This window comes from Typopeltis vanoorti, chromosome 11 (genome assembly GCF_054136105.1).
Source record: "Typopeltis vanoorti isolate ZY-2024b chromosome 11, IOZ_Tvanoo_1.0, whole genome shotgun sequence".
In the NCBI taxonomy this organism is placed as follows: Eukaryota; Metazoa; Arthropoda; class Arachnida; order Uropygi; family Thelyphonidae; genus Typopeltis; species Typopeltis vanoorti.
The window spans coordinates 73,691,492-73,707,521 of NC_143559.1; the positions used below are offsets into that span (position 1 = coordinate 73,691,492).

A 16,030-nucleotide genomic window follows, 5' to 3' on the forward strand; every position below is an offset into this window, starting at 1 on the left:
GAGTTAATTACAATACTATCAACAAGATTTACTTAAAATAACCACCATTAGCATCGATCACAGCTTCAATTCTGCTTCGGAACCTCGAACAAGCTGATGCTACAGTCTCCCTGGGAAGGGCCGCAAAAACTGTTTTAATTTTATCCATTAACTGGGCTTTTGTATTACTGGAAGTGCGATTGGTGTCTTTTTCAACTGCGCCCCATACAAAATAATCCATGGGGTTAAGGTCTGGGGAGTTTGGAGGCCAAACATTTGGACTGGTGAAGTCGTAGAAATTTTCAGACAACCATTTTTGACTTTTCCCAGAGGTGTGGCAAGGGGCCGAATCCTGCTGCCATACATACGGCCTACCATTGGCTACCCTTGTTATCCAGGGCTTGACTACAGTTAGCAACTCCACAAACAAAGCCCGAATTCCAATGCCAGGGTTCTTCAACACCTGTTCCTGCAGATTTGCGAGGAATTCTGCTGTACGAACGCAATCAGATCGTCTGCTAGGGATCTTTCTTCTTGCTACATCCTCGTAGTCACCATTGCAAGTCTCTAGTTCATGCCTGATTGTTTTTACTGTATTCAGGGAGCATTGGGCAGCAGTCGTAATATCCTTATTTTGATGGCGGGCACGAATCATCATGATACAAGTTATTCTCTTCCATGATTCAGGTGGGTTCCAGCTATCCATCCTTTCTGACATCTTGTATATGAATGAAGAAGGGTCCAAACTTTTAAATGAAGAGAAGTGTGTGTTAATACATGTAACTTACGGAAAAATATAATTAATTATAAATATGTCAAATTTATCCCGAACACCCTGTATATGGATCACATTATGAAGGAATGTGGTATTAAACCTGATATCAAAATTGGAGATGTTAATGTCAGCTCTTTGCTTTATGCGGATGATGTTATACTTCTAAATAAATCTGCTACAAGTCTGCAAGATTCTCTGACTAAATTGAATAGCTGTTGTAATAGATATTGTATGAAGGTCAGCAATAAAAAGACAAAGACAATGAAAATAAGCAGAATCATTGAAAATGTCAACTGTGTTGTGAATGGAGAACCTGTGGAACAAGTAAAACATTTCAGCTACTTAGGCACAATTTTTACTGAAGATGGTAAACTAAATATAGAAATAGACAACAGAATCAGCAAAGCTGGTATCGTGGGAAGTCAATTGAATAAATTCATATGGAATAAGAAAGAAATTAGTCGGAACACTAAATTAGCTGTATACAAGACTGTGTTCAAACCAATTTTAACTTATGGATCTGAGAGCTGGGTCAGAAGTAAAACACTTGACCAAAGACTAGAGACCGCAGATATGAGAGTCCTGAGAAAGATTAGAGGCGTGAACAGATGGCATCAATGGCAATATCATATTAAAAATGAGGATATTAGGAAAGAACTTGACATTGTCAGCATCCAGGAATGCGTTAGCAGAGCTAATCTCAGATGGTATGGTCACTTAAATAGAATGGGAGAGGAAAGATTAGCAAAACAAGTGTTCTCTGCCAGATTGGCAGGAAAACGACCCAGAGGAAGACCAAGATATAGGTGGATTGATACGGTACAAAGTGCCTTAGACGATAGAAATATAAGATCTGATAATGTTGGAGTCTTGACAAGTAACAGACTGATTTGGAGGAAAATTGTAGATAGGAAGTTAGTAATGATGTAATTTTTTCATGTAGTATTGTCATATCCTGTACACCCCTTGAGGGTACATGGCAGGAATTTGATGATGATGATGATGATATTTCCTTTCCAGCTACTTGGGCATTCTTGAAGTAAAAGCAATCACAAAAGCAAATAAAATGCAGAAATGAAATAAGATAGTGAAACATTTGTGCTAGTGTCCTAATATTCTGACTGCCCTCTGAGTGTATGCAATTAAAGATTTTTTGCAGTTTTTTGTCCAGTCTTACTACAAGAAGAGTGTTAACACAATGTTTGCAAATCTGCTTTTTCCATGCTTATCCATAAATGTGTATTTTTGGAATATTTCTTTAGATGAAAATTTAACAGACTGACCATAACAGGTAAGCATGCATTGGTAGTACAAACTGTATACTCCAAGTACTGATAGTAGATGGATTTCATCTTCAGGAAAGCAGATAAAGGAGACTAGTTTGAATTACTTCAAGTGCAAACACTGACTATTCTTTTGGAGTTCCTTGTTAGTCTGTATATTATTAGGAACAGGAGTCAATAACTTTTAATTTTTATTTTGGTAGGATTGTAACCACTGCAAGTATTGTTTTGTAATTTTCACAGTTATCCAACTAAACTATAGATTTATGAATAGGTACAGAAAAAAGTACATGACAGACTGTGTTAGACACCTTTCATGCAGATCCTCCATTACGAAAACAGGGCACTAAAAAGAAGAATAAAAAGCGAGTTCACTCGGGTTTGAACCCCCCTGTTTTTTCTGTTCCTGTTTTCTCGTGTGGACAAGCAGAGCACTGACCGATTGACGGCGCCGGAAGTAATCTCCTTCCCGGTTGCTAGCTGAAGGAGTTGGGCATGCTATACGTGAGCTGACGGCAGACACCAACTAAGGTCATCGGTAAAATTTTACCGATGCGAAACAGCGGAATAAGTTCCTCAAAAAGGACGGCCGAGATGACGATATCGATCCAGTAGGTGAGCATATATACGGCAAAGTGCAAGGAATGTCGATTTGCGTCGATCAGCGCAATCTCCACGTGGACGCGACTTGATAAAGCAGAAAGACATCTGACAACAAAGGACGGACGAAAAGAAGCGTGATATCCTCTCAGGACACTGAGAGGTACAGTAAATTCCTTATTCTTGTAACGATTAGTATTGGGGCAAAGAGAGAACAGATTTCTGATTTGAGAAGAAAGAGAACTTTTAAGTGACTTTTGTGCTCAGTAACGTGTTAATCTAATTATATTGGACTAGTAGTCTGAAAGCCTGAGAGTATGCAACACTTAGTTGAATGTGAATTGACCTTTGTTAGCAAGTTTTGCTTAGAATTCTGAATTACTATTTCATGATAAATATGTGCTTACTTAATCTATAGGTGTAAAATTAGAGTGTTTAGTAATTAATGTGTTCCTTATAGCTCAGCTAATGAATTAGAATTCTGATATGACATACCTTGATATGTATAATTTTTGATAATTAATAAACATGTTTTTTCTATGTAAGTCTGAGTTTTGTCTGAGCATGAGATTGAAATTACCGCTCATTAAAGTTCGAACCTGTGAATAAGGGGAAATAAAAGAAAGTTTAGGCCATGACTACAATGTTGAAGTTTCTATAGGCACTTAATTGTTTAATAAGATTAGGTAATACTTAAACTCTGGGAAAGTTTCTTTGTACAAGAATTCTTCTGTACTAGGACTCTGGCTGGCACAGCTAAAATAAATAAATTTTGTCAGAGTTCCGAATAGAGAAGCAGCCCCAGAGAGATAAGTTAGAGATTTCAGGCTTGGTTGGTAAGACAAGGATTTAAGATAGAAAATAAAGAAACACGAACTATAACAATGGGAATGTCTTGATAAATTCAAGAAATAATGGAAGACATCAAGCAGATTCCATCTTTCTTCTTACTCCCTGCCCATACTCAACACTGATGGGCTATAAATTTTATTATTATTATATCCCTCCAGGACCCATCACATACTCCTGTGCACTCCACACAACCACTATCTGTTTTTCTTAATCCTCTATTTACACACAATGGCAATACCACATTCTGCACACTATGCTTTGTACCACCCATAAATTGATTTTTGTCCATGAATTGTGTTCTATGGTTGATCTTCTTGTATGCGACTACAATGATGGATGTAATTTAAGTAGTATAAAAGACAATCAACGTTGGATATAATAAGAGAACAAATGCATTGCTGTGCTGAAGTAGTCACCTAAGCAATATTATAAAAGAAAGAGAAGAACAGTATATCTAACAAGTAGCTATAAACCATGGTTGGCATTTCAAAGTCTCTCTCTCTCTTTCACACACACACACACACACACACACACACAGTTTAATTTCTGTAGATCATTATACAGAAAGCCTTTGTGAGAGGCATTGCAATCACAACAAAGATATAATTTTGTATCATTATGTCCAGTTTAAGTTGTTTAAATAAAACAAAACATGAAATTGGATGAATTTTAAATGTGATATATTCATTCACTAAAACTTGTTCAATTAGCATCACTCCAATCTGTTATGAACACTGACAAAATTACTCAGATAAACATAGTTTTCCTTTAGGCTAATTCTGTTTTTTTTAAGCTCTAAAAAACAAAAATATAAAAAGATGTAATCAATCACTGTTTTTTTTTTAAATCAGTAATAATTTGTTTTTATAATAGTCACAAAACTGTTATAAAAACAGGTCACTGGTTTAAAAAAAATTAATTGGATATTTATTTGAAATAAAAATATAAACATCATACTCACCTCAAAATGTTGATTCCTCATAAATTTTAAAGCCTCTCTTATCTTACCAACTGCAGTAGGGCCTTTCCGCCCTGCAAGTGGTTGATGACCTTCTTCAACCTGATCCAAAATATCCTGAACTGATAATGTAGGAGTACTAAATGCTTGTTTGTAAATCCACTCAGCTTCTTCTTCTATTTCTTCATCATCAGCCTGAGTCACAGGTATAACTCTAAGCTGCAAAGGAATTCATTTATAACATGTAATTACTTATACCTTACAATTTTAAATTACTCCATCAGGTTGTAAGGAATGGCATGTAATGTAAAAAGTGATAACATTTTGGAGAAAACTTCCTTATCAATCATCCCTTAAATGTTTTAAGCTCAATCATACTATTACTGCTAACTAATTAGCTTTACACAAGTTGATTAATCTTGACAGTATATATATTAGAACACAGACTGATAAGTAAATAATTAATTTATTAACTTATTGCTGATATTTCGCTGGTATTCAAACCAGCATCTTCAGAGCACAAAAAACAGTTTGTCAGTGTGTATGAGACAACAACAATCTGGTGTAACGGTGGGACTAGTTAGAACAATTGTAGCTACAACACAAAGACTAAAGTCCTAATTAGGCGCCCTCTATGTTAAAAAAAATGCGAGAGATAACAGGTATTAGTTATGTCTTAAGATGACTGTCTCCCAAATCTTAGGCAAATTTATATAGCCATACTTGTTGAGGTTTGGAGTATGTTTCAAGGCTTCTGTTGATTCTAAGAACAATCTCTCTGACTTGTAAAAGCTTCTGTGCAGTACTTTAATTTACTTCCAGTTGATCCTGTGTGTAGGGATATCCAAAGCATGGTCTGCTAGACATGACTTCCCATAGTGATAGTGCCGGATGTATTTTCTATGTTCACAGAGGCGGACGTCCAGGGTTCTTCCTGTTTGACCGTAGTAAGCTTGATCACATGAACAGGGTACCTTGTAGACTCCTGGATGTGATAAGGAAGAGATTCTGTCCTTGGATGAATGGATGAGAGTAGCCAATTTGACATATGGTCTAAATACAGTACATAGTTGATGTTCATCAAGCACTCTAGATATCTTTTCCGACGTGCCTTTAATGTTATGGGATGGTGACTGTTTTGCTGTAGTTCTCCGTGGTGGACAGCAGATGGGTGTGTGTGTAGGATTCTGGGAAGCAGTTAGTATTTTGTCTATCTTATGGGGGTTACAGCCATTTGCTAAGAAGATGTGGTGTAAGTGAGTGAGTTCAGCAGTAAGAGCATCGTCAATGGAACAAATTGCTCTTGCTCTGTGGGTTGGTGTTTTTAGGATACCATACTGTTGGGATGAGTGATGATGTGATTGTTTGTGTAAATATATTCCTGTTTGTATGGGTTTTTCTATAAACTGAGAATGACAAGGAACCATCTGGAAGACATGTGATTCATGTATCCAGGAAGGGCAGACAGTTATTTGCTTCCAGTTCCATTGTAAAATGGATTTTCGGGCGTTGGCTATTTAAATGCGCTAAGAATGTATCCAATGTGCCTGAGCCATGTGGCCAAATAGCAAGCACATTGTCAAACATAGCGTAGTCAAAGTGTTGGTTTGAGAGTGGCTATATTGATAGCTAGCTTTTCCAGGTGTTCTATGTAGAACGTGGCTAAGGGGAAGCCCACAGCAGTCCCATCTGTCTGTATATTTTCCCTCTCCATGTAAAATATCCTGCATGTTTTTGATCTATTGTGAATTTAAATAGATCAAATATATCAGGGGGAAAGTGTGACTTTAACAGATCAAGGGTTTCAATTAGCGGTACATTTGTGAATAGTGTGGTGATATCAAAAGTCACCATTATGTCTGAACTTTTTAAGGTATGGTTTTCTAAAATACTTTTTAGGAGGGTAGAATTTCTGACAAAGGAGGGAGAATTGTTTGTGAGAATGACCAGTTGCTTAGCTAAATGTCTAGCCAGTTTGTATGTGGGACTATTTATACTATCCACAATAGGGCATAAAGGTACCTTGTTTGTGAATTTTTGGTGCTCCATATATCCTGGGTGTTTTAACGTAGAAGGGATTGAGTTTGTTAACTGTTTCTTTAGACCAGGAAGTGCATTTTTTCAATAATTTGCACATCTTATTCTTTTGTGAGTTGGTGGGAACTCGATCTATAATTTTGTATGTTGACTGATTTTGTAGAAGTGTGTGCATTTTGTTTTCATATTCTGTTGTATCCATCACCATGGGTACATAGCTCTTTTAAAGCAATGATTTCCTTATGCGGGATATTATTTTTGGGAGGTTTAGAATGGATTAGAATGTTGGCCACATTCTAATTAGCTGTTGCTGGAGGCAGGTCATGTATTCTCCGTTCAATGGACGCCATTATTTTAGCTTTTGGAACTTCCTTGGGAGCAATGGCAAAATTGTGCCCTTGACTTAATGCACTAATGTCTTTGGTTAAGGTTAACAATGATAAATTCACAAAGATGTGATCTTGTTATAATTGCAGTTGTTGTGTAGCACTGCATTGTTGGAGACTTTCAAATTTTCTCTGGTGCTGGTTTTTGACTTTGGTGAATTCTTTTTTAGCTGTTGCGTCGGAGATGCTATCTAGGATTTCCCACAGTTCCGTGTTTAAAATATTAAATAGTTGGTCAAGGGTGCTTAAGAGTCAAAGCTGTACAACTGAGAGGAGACCTCTACATAGCCTTTAAAGGAATGCAGAGAACCGACCAGGGCCCTCTGACCTAATGTCCAATCCTCACCTTCTCATGGTGCACCCTGTTGGGTATCTACCTGGGTACTGAACGAACAAGGATGGGCTGGCAATTTGGGATTTAGCTGACCAAATTGTATTCTTATTGGCTTAAACCAATATACAAAATGATGGTACAACATGACAAAATTTTATGCCGGCTGGGGCATCGCCCGGTTAAACAAGGCCCCCGTTGTTTTCGCCAGGGAACCAGGGCGAACAGCGAAAAGTCAGCTACTGGAACAAATCTGAAAACACACCCCAACTCAACATCACCAGAGTTAAAGATCGGTACTATCAACATAAGAAGCCTGAATGGCAACACCAAACGAGCTTGGTTACCAAAATTTAAAAAATAAAAAAATAAACAAAAGTATATTAACAGATCCTTCCTTCCTGATTTACACTTACACGTGGATCCATACTTTAATGTAGGTGTTCAAAACCAAATCCAATGGTACAGGGTGATTAATATTTATTCTTGAAGTGCTCTATGTCTATATATAACATGTTGTAAAACTCGATGTAGCTTGGAAATACCCAAGCGCTTTACGTCGATTTTTACAGAGGTCAAGTCTCATGAGATTGTTACAAAAATAACCTTGTATATCTCTATGTATTTTATGCTAAATATTAATGTAATAACCCTATAGGAATTGACTGTACTTACTGCTTTAACAAAAATTCTAGAATGTCAAAAACAAAGGCAATGCTTTGCCACCGGAACTTTGTATAATAGCTCTACATAAGGAAGAAAGTTGTTTACGATTCAAGTGTATGAGAAAGTTGTTTGCGAGCTCTGCTTATAAACACCTTCTAGGTCAGTGTCGCAGAGATTGGCAAGTTTTAGACAAATTTCCGCTGCCTGACAAGATAGGATTAAAGGAGTGCACGGAGAAGAAAGAACGGATCGATCTTAACAAAAGATCAAGGAATCGTGCCAAATTCTTCGGGGGTTACAACTCTTCGTTAAAGGTTCCAGAGAACGTGAAATAAAAAGGGATTGAGCCAAACATCGGGAGTTATCGGAGTCGGCAGTTAGTGGCAGAAATACCGGGAATAGGATCCAGAGGACAGGACGTTACGGCGAGGCCAAGCCAGAGGATAAGCCAGATGGGAATGTTGAGAGAAATGCCAATGTAAATACCCGAGCCAAGTGTCGGTCGGATGTCTTTTTGCCACGGGAGGACAACCAAAGCCAAAAACTGCAGAGCGATCTTCAAGCCCATATGCTGAAACCTCTTGCCTTGAGCTTTTCAAGTAGCAGAAAATTGCAGTCCAAAGCCCGCCAGTATCCTGACGAAATGCCCCCTGAAGCAAGACTCTCCAGGCGTAAGTCTAAGGCCCAAGATGAAAGGAAAAGCATAGGGACTTTAGTGCAGGACCTTTGGAGGAGTGTGCGACACAGAGTCTCTGTAAGTTTGTTCCATCTTTTGTGGTACATTCCTTTTGTAATCTAGGAGAAACTTTATAGATGGACTGATAAGAAATAGTAATAAGAAGTGTCTATAAGAGAGTCCTCTGATTGGTTATTAATTGGCATAAGATTTGTGAAATGACTTAGCATAGCTAGCTAACCTCTTTGTGAGTAAATATAGAGTTTCAATAATCTGATTTAATAATCGGAGAAGTAACTGAGTAATTATTGTAGTTATTTAGTATTGAAAAGGGAAAGTTTGTTTCTTTATGCTAAAAGTCTAACGGACAGGCAGAGAGAGTAACCTCCCTATTGTTTAATTAATGTACTTTGTTATTAATGTAAATAAATGTGTTTTATTTATATAGAGTACTGTCTGATCTTTTAATTTACAATGCACTGTTCCTAAATAAACTCGGACTTGTGAGCAGGAAACAACCTAAGGCATTAAAAGTGTAGTTTAAGTATTTCAGAACCACGACTCTTTTATGTAAACTTCATTGAAGGAATTTATGCTGGTAAGAGAGAAAGAGAGAGAGAGAGATCTACTGGACGTATTACTGAGTCTTATGCCAATATAGAAATACTGGTGGCGCAGTCTTAACAAAAAAATGTTCATAGGCATACGACTAGTAAATACGAAAGATGGATAAACATAGTATGCAACAGAATAAGTAAGAAAGGTTAGGAAAGCAAACGTGCACTGCTAATTAGAATAAAGATATTACAATGGTGCATTAGATTTCATTCGTTACATTGTGTTTCTCTGATGAGTTTGCATGTTTTGAGGGGGGGGGGGAATAACAAGTTTCTGGGAGAGAAAACCCTCCAACTCCATGTGAGATTGTCGAACTCATCATTTGACTGAAAAACCCCAACAAATTGGCCCTAATATATTGCAATATTTATTTAAATTAATATTGCGCCACAACCTGGTGAAGGCTGCTCACATCATAAATGGGATTAGAACCTAGGTTTTTCTTACCAGGGCTAATCTACAACAACTGAGTGGAGACTCTATATCAAAAGATAATATAACAAAAGTAAAACCTGAAATGTCTTCTTCTTCTTATGTATTCTGCAATTGAGCAGGTTCTTCTTTTAGTAGAAAAAACTTTCTTTCCACTTTCTTCTGTTCTGAGCATTCAGCATGTCATCTAGCATTGTTTTCCTCACTCTTCCTCTAGGTCTTTTTCCCTTCTATTTTTCTTTCAATGGCATTTCTGCTTATTCCACTTCCTCTCAGGATATGTCAATCCAATTTCCCCTTCTTCTTTCTATCCTTTTTAACAGATTCCTTTCTTCCTCTACTCTTTTCATTATTATTTTTTTTTATCTGTCCATTTTTTTTCATCCTTCTCCAAATCCACATCTTGAAGCTTTCCAAAATTTTAATTTCTTTTTTCCTCAATGTCCAGGTTTTTTTTTATTATTATTATTACATAGCACTTCCAGGGAGTCCAAGGACTTATCAAGGGAGGGCACCCACTCCACAACTCTCCATCACCACCACTCAACTACATTCATCATCTACACCAACGCCATCTACTACCGACCACCACCACTACTACTAGTACTGTTCACAAACATCCATACCCACAGCAGGATTCGAACTCGTAGCCTTTTGCCTGGAGGGCAGATACACTAACCACTCAGCCAACCAGGCTGGCTGCATAAAAGATAACACTCCACACATAACATTTTATTAGTCTTTCCTTTAAATTTCTATCCATTTAACTTCTGAATAAATTCCATTTTCTATTAAAGGCATCTATTCCCATCACAATAATTCTTGCTCTTGTGTCACTTGTACATCTTCTATCACTGCTGATCACACTTCCTAGGTATTTAAATGTCCTTACCTGATTCAATTTTACTCCATTTATTCTTACATCCATAGTTGTATCTTTCCTTGTTATTTTCATTACTTCTGTTCACCAGATGTTGTAATCCTTCCTCAGTGTTTGATAATAATGCCTTTTCATCTGCATATCGCATATGAAATATAATTTGCTAATTTTTTTATAAAAATAAATCTTATATTTAATAAATTTATTAACAAAATTAAATACAGTCGAAACTCTTTTTATGCGGTAGATACGTTCCACAGAAAACACTGTTAAACTGTGAATGAAACTATGTTGTGTATTTTGTTTTTTTTTATTCACATTTAACATTGCTTATTATATGTTAATCATGACTTGTATAAAAGTTATTTATTACTCCTTATTTAAGAATTATTATTTAAGTATTTATTCTGAACTTAATCAGCTATTAATTTATTAAACAATAATATGTGTATTATTATTTTTTATTAAAATTTATTATAATTTATATATATATTATAACGTGAATATTATTATAGTTATCTGTATACGAAATGAAAGAGTTGATTAAGTAGCTCTAATATTCTATTTATTGTGTTTTTATTAACTCAATGTAGTGGTATAGCCTTATGTAACATTAACGAAAATGTTTACGTTTATTTGTTGTCATGGAAACGCATGAAGTAAACGAGCGCGAGTGGAACAGAGCGTGAGCTGGGAGAAGGATAATAAAAAAAAAGGAAAAAAAAGGGTAACGGGAGAGTTGAGACGGAATTTTGAAGTGAAAGGAAGCAAGGGTATAAACTACAGAAGTGGAAGTAAATGAAAGGTTCTCAAGGGCAGAAGTTAAAAGGGATAATATTTATATGCGAGCAAAGATGAAGTGAATCTTATAGTTAGCTGCAGGTGAAGTCAGCAGTAATAATAAAAAGAAATTAATGCCGTAATCGGATGATATAAAATGCTGGACGTTCAGTGAAGAATTCCGAATAAACCCAGTCGGTCTAGAATTGCGACTTATTTCTAATTTGCCCTAAGGAGAACTGCACAGTGTTTAATTGGTTAATGAGTGATAACAAGGATAATTCAAGTGCCCTACAGTTAATGTCTAGAGATCTGAAGTGCGATTAATAGTGTTTTAGTTATAACTGTGGATAAGTCTTATAGATGTGTTCTTAAGCGAAATAAATATATTTTGAAGGTATATTCACAACGTATTTGATGTACTAGGAACTAATTCTGGTAAGGACTATCATATAGAATTATTTCAATGCATGAAGAATTGAGTGTTAATTACGCTACGTTTAACCTAACTTTAACTGTGAAAATTCTTCGAAATTGAGAATTGAAGATAAGAATTGCTTGAGAGATATTTACAGCTATTAGTGCCAGCGATATTTTTTGTGCTTATAGCATGGCTGAGAAATATGTGGAAACTGATTAGATGGGAAGTTCTGTTATGTTTAATTAAGTGTAGGAACTTCGTGACTCAGAAACTGAGAAAGTGCATGTGAAAGTTTGGAAGATTGAACTAATGTGATTGAATTGACCTAATGTTTAACTTGATTCTAATGTTTAAAATTAGAAGTAAAATTTATGTATGTGTTATATAGCTTATATTAAATGTTTCATTTTGTTAATCTAATTATTGTGTTTGCCTGAATTCCTTTTTATTGCACCGTTCACAAAAATTCGAATCTTGCGGGAATCCCAAGTAGAAAACAAATACTTCGGCCAGAATGAATGAGGAGACTGCTAACTAACTTTGAATTGATCCTGCTATTTTATATAGACTTATCTAAGGATAGAGTGGCACAGTATAATAGAAATTTCTCTACCCTTGGATTGGTGATCAGTTTACAATTAGTTGAATTTTATTTTATGAAAGTGACTTAAACAAGATGGCGGATTCGAACATAAAGAGAACAACGTCACGACAACACCATATAAAAAATCGCAAAAAAAAGACTTAACTTACGTTGAAAAATTAGGGATACGTTCCATAATTTTCTAAAACCGCAATAAAACTGAAGCAATGAATTAAAATAAACCTAAAATCGCATAAAACAGTTTATAAAAATTCAGGAAAATAAGAATGCCTAAGTTTGTTTTAAAGCTTTATTCATTTAATTTTATTGAAAAGTAAAAATTTTTTTTACATTTTTTCATCAGAATTATCGTCACTATTAGACAATATTTGCCACTTTATTTGACAATGTTTGCGAACTGGTGTGAAATCACTTTCATCACCAGAAGAGATAGTCAGCGAATCAGATCTGTATGGTAAAGGCAATGGTTCTTCACAAACAGAATTAGCTTCACCCTTGTTCTGTGCTGATTTTTTTCTTCTGACAATGTAATCAGTGATTAAACTTTTGTGATGATGATGATTTTACTAATTTTTTATACAGCTCGCAATATCCAGACATACAGTTCTTCAGCTTACATTGGAATTTAAAGGCTCGTTAAGAATTTGTGTCATTAACAAGAAAATGATTTTCCAATTTATTGCACAGTTCAAGACCTTCTCGAATTATATTTGCAGTGAGTGGCACAGGTTTTTCTTCTGCTTCACTATCATTTTCTGGATCTTCGACGATATCTAAAGTTAATCGATATCCAATAATATCATCGTCACTTAAGGCATTATCCACAAGCAAATCGTCCACATTATGCTGGCTAGATGTATCAAAACCTACTCCACCAATTTTATGTGCCAAAGTAATGATTTCAGCTGATAATGTAGATGTTTAAATGGTTGCACTGTTTGCAACACATGCAGGCCAAGCTGCTTTCCAGCAGGCATTTAAAGTGTGTGGTCTTATTTCAGAGATAGCAGATGCAACGCGATTTAAACAGTGCAAAATAGATTTTTTGCTCCAAACATCAGTTACTGTTAATGATTCATTTTCTAGTTTATCCAATATAAATTGAAAACTGTGCTTAACGTAATATTTTTTGAAAGTAGCAATTATGCCTTGATATAATGGCTGAATAATGTTGTTGTATTGGGTGGAATAACACTACCTGACATTTGGATGTTCTAAATATGGATGACTTGGTGCATTGTCAACAATTATAAAACTTTAAAATCGAGAGCTTTTTGCTTCATATATGTTTCCACTGCTTGTATAAAAGCAATTATTGAACCATTCAGTAAATACAGCAGTTGTTTCCCAGGCCTTTGTATTAGTCATCCAAAGTACTGGCAGCTGTTTTAGATCTTTGCCTTTTAGAGCATTATTTTCTTGGGGAAAGTCCACAGACTTCCCCCAAGAAAATAATAGTCAATTCAAGATCCCTGCAATTGTCTTTTGGTTGAAATAGTTGCACCTGGCTCTTGGCAAAGGCAATCATCTTGCCAGAAATGTCAGCAAGAGCTGCTGTGGTTTTTACATCCATCCTACAAGTTTGGAAGAAAGGACAGTAAAAGGCTGTCTGTAATTTTTGTAACCTCTTGAACACAAGTATTTCTGGGTCATTCAATTCACGATCAGTTTTATTTCCTTTTTTATAAGTACCATGAAAGTGCTGTTCCAATCTTCTGGAATTCAACCCTCTGAATTAAGGAATTGTGGAATTCGGCCTTCTGAATTATGCAATGTAGCCATTGTAAAACTTTCCGGTCTTTCTTAAAAAAAAATGGTAAAAATGGTTTCAACAAGTCCTTTATTGCCAAAGCAGTTAAAAAGGTGTTGCATTTTTAGGTTCCCAGTCTCTGTCTCAGTAAAAAAATCTTCAGATTCCTAGATTCCTCTTCCATTATAAGAATAGCTGAAAGTATTGCTAAAGTTCTAAATCCTCTCAACATCTTGAACCACATTCTTTTCTCCTAAAGCTTCTGTCCAATTTTGACTGATCAGGTAGATCCACTGTCCATCATGAAGAGCATAAATTTCAAGTTCATCACCATAAACCTGATCAATCTGGTTTAACATGCCAATCCTAATAAGGAAGAAAATTAAGCTCTTACACAAGAGTAGATTCCTTATGGAACATTTATATAAAGAGAACTGCAACACCTTTTTACATTGTCCAAATTCATCTATATGGATCACATTATGAAGGAAAGTAGTATTAAACCTGATATCAAATTTGGAGATGTTAATGTCAGCTCTTTGCTTTATGCGGATGATGTTATACTTCTAAATAAATCCGCTACAAGTCTGCAAGATTTTCTGACTAAATTGAATAGCTGTTGTAATAGATATGGTATGAAGGTCAGCAATAAAAAGACAAAGACAATGAAAATAGGCAGAATCATTGAAAATGTCAACTGTGTTGTGAATGGAGAACCTGTGGAGCAAGTAAAACATTTCAGTTACTTAGGCATGATTTTTACTGAAGATGGTAAATTAAATATGGAAATAGACAACAGAATCAACAAAGCTGGTATGGTGGGAAGTCAATTGAATAAATTCATATGGAATAAGAGAGAAATTAGTCAGAACACTAACTAGTTTGAACACTGTATAACAAGACAGTGTTCAAACCAGTTTTAACTTATGGATCTGAGAGCTGGGTCAGAAGTAAAACACTTGACCAAAGACTAGAGACTGCAGATATGAGAGTCCTGAGAAAGATTAGAGGCATGAACAGATGGCATCAATGGCAGTATCATATTAAAAATGAGGATATTAGGAAAGAACTTGACATTGTCAGCATCCAGGAATGCGTTAGCAGAGCTAATCTCAGGTGGTATGGTCACTTAAATAGAATGGGAGAGGAAAGATTAGCAAAACAAGTGTTCTCTGCCAGGTTGGCAGGAAAATGACCCAGAGGAAGACCAAGATATAGGTGGATTGATACGGTACAAAGTGCCTTAGACGATAGAAATATAAGATCTGATAATGTTGGAGTCTTGATAAGTAACAGAGTGATTTGGAGGAAAATTGTAGATAGGAAGTTAGTAATGATGTAAATTTTTCATGTAGTACTGTCATATCCTGTACACCCCTTGAGGGTACATGGCAGGAATTTGATGATGATGAAATTTAAACAGATCTAATGGTCTTTAGTTATCTCCTCTATGGGAAATACTATTATATCAATCTTCTATCAGTTATAATAATAACAACTGATACTGGGAGTGGCAATACCTTATCTGTCAATCCATTTCTGCATGTAAGTTCTTACTAGCTTCTCTAAAATCTTCACTATCAGTTTTTGCACCACCTAAAGGAATGTTCAGCTTAACATGTTATACAAACATGCCAAGAGCATGTTTGTATAATAACTTGTTAAGCTGAACATTCCTTTAGCATACATGTTGATATCCCATCTGTTCCTACTACCAAATTCTCATCCAGGGTAGGCAATAATCAGCACCTTTATCTCTTCATCAAATGTAGTAGTAATTGTAATATTGTAGATATGTTACATACACCAGATTAAGTGAAGTGAGCACTCATTAAACATACAACTACATATTCTTTTGGCAAAAAGGTACCATCTGTATTCAATAAGTTATTCTGCCAGATTCTTTTTTTTTTTCTCTTTTACTTGCAGCATAAAAATAAATTCTTTTGGGTTGCCTGCACAACCAATTTCTTTTCATACTCTAACAGCTTTCTATACAATA

The 16,030-nt window shown here is 35.7% G+C and overlaps 1 protein-coding gene across 1 annotated transcript in view; it reads right to left on the bottom strand.

Annotated features, from left to right (window-relative positions):
• Positions 1-16,030, bottom strand: part of Spt6 (transcription elongation factor Spt6) — a 651,062-nt gene that overhangs the window by 418,998 nt on the left and 216,034 nt on the right. The window contains exon 12 of the mRNA XM_090401053.1: positions 4,451-4,666. Coding sequence (XP_090257179.1) covers positions 4,451-4,666 — 216 coding nt within the window. The remainder of the gene's footprint in view (positions 1-4,450; positions 4,667-16,030) is intronic.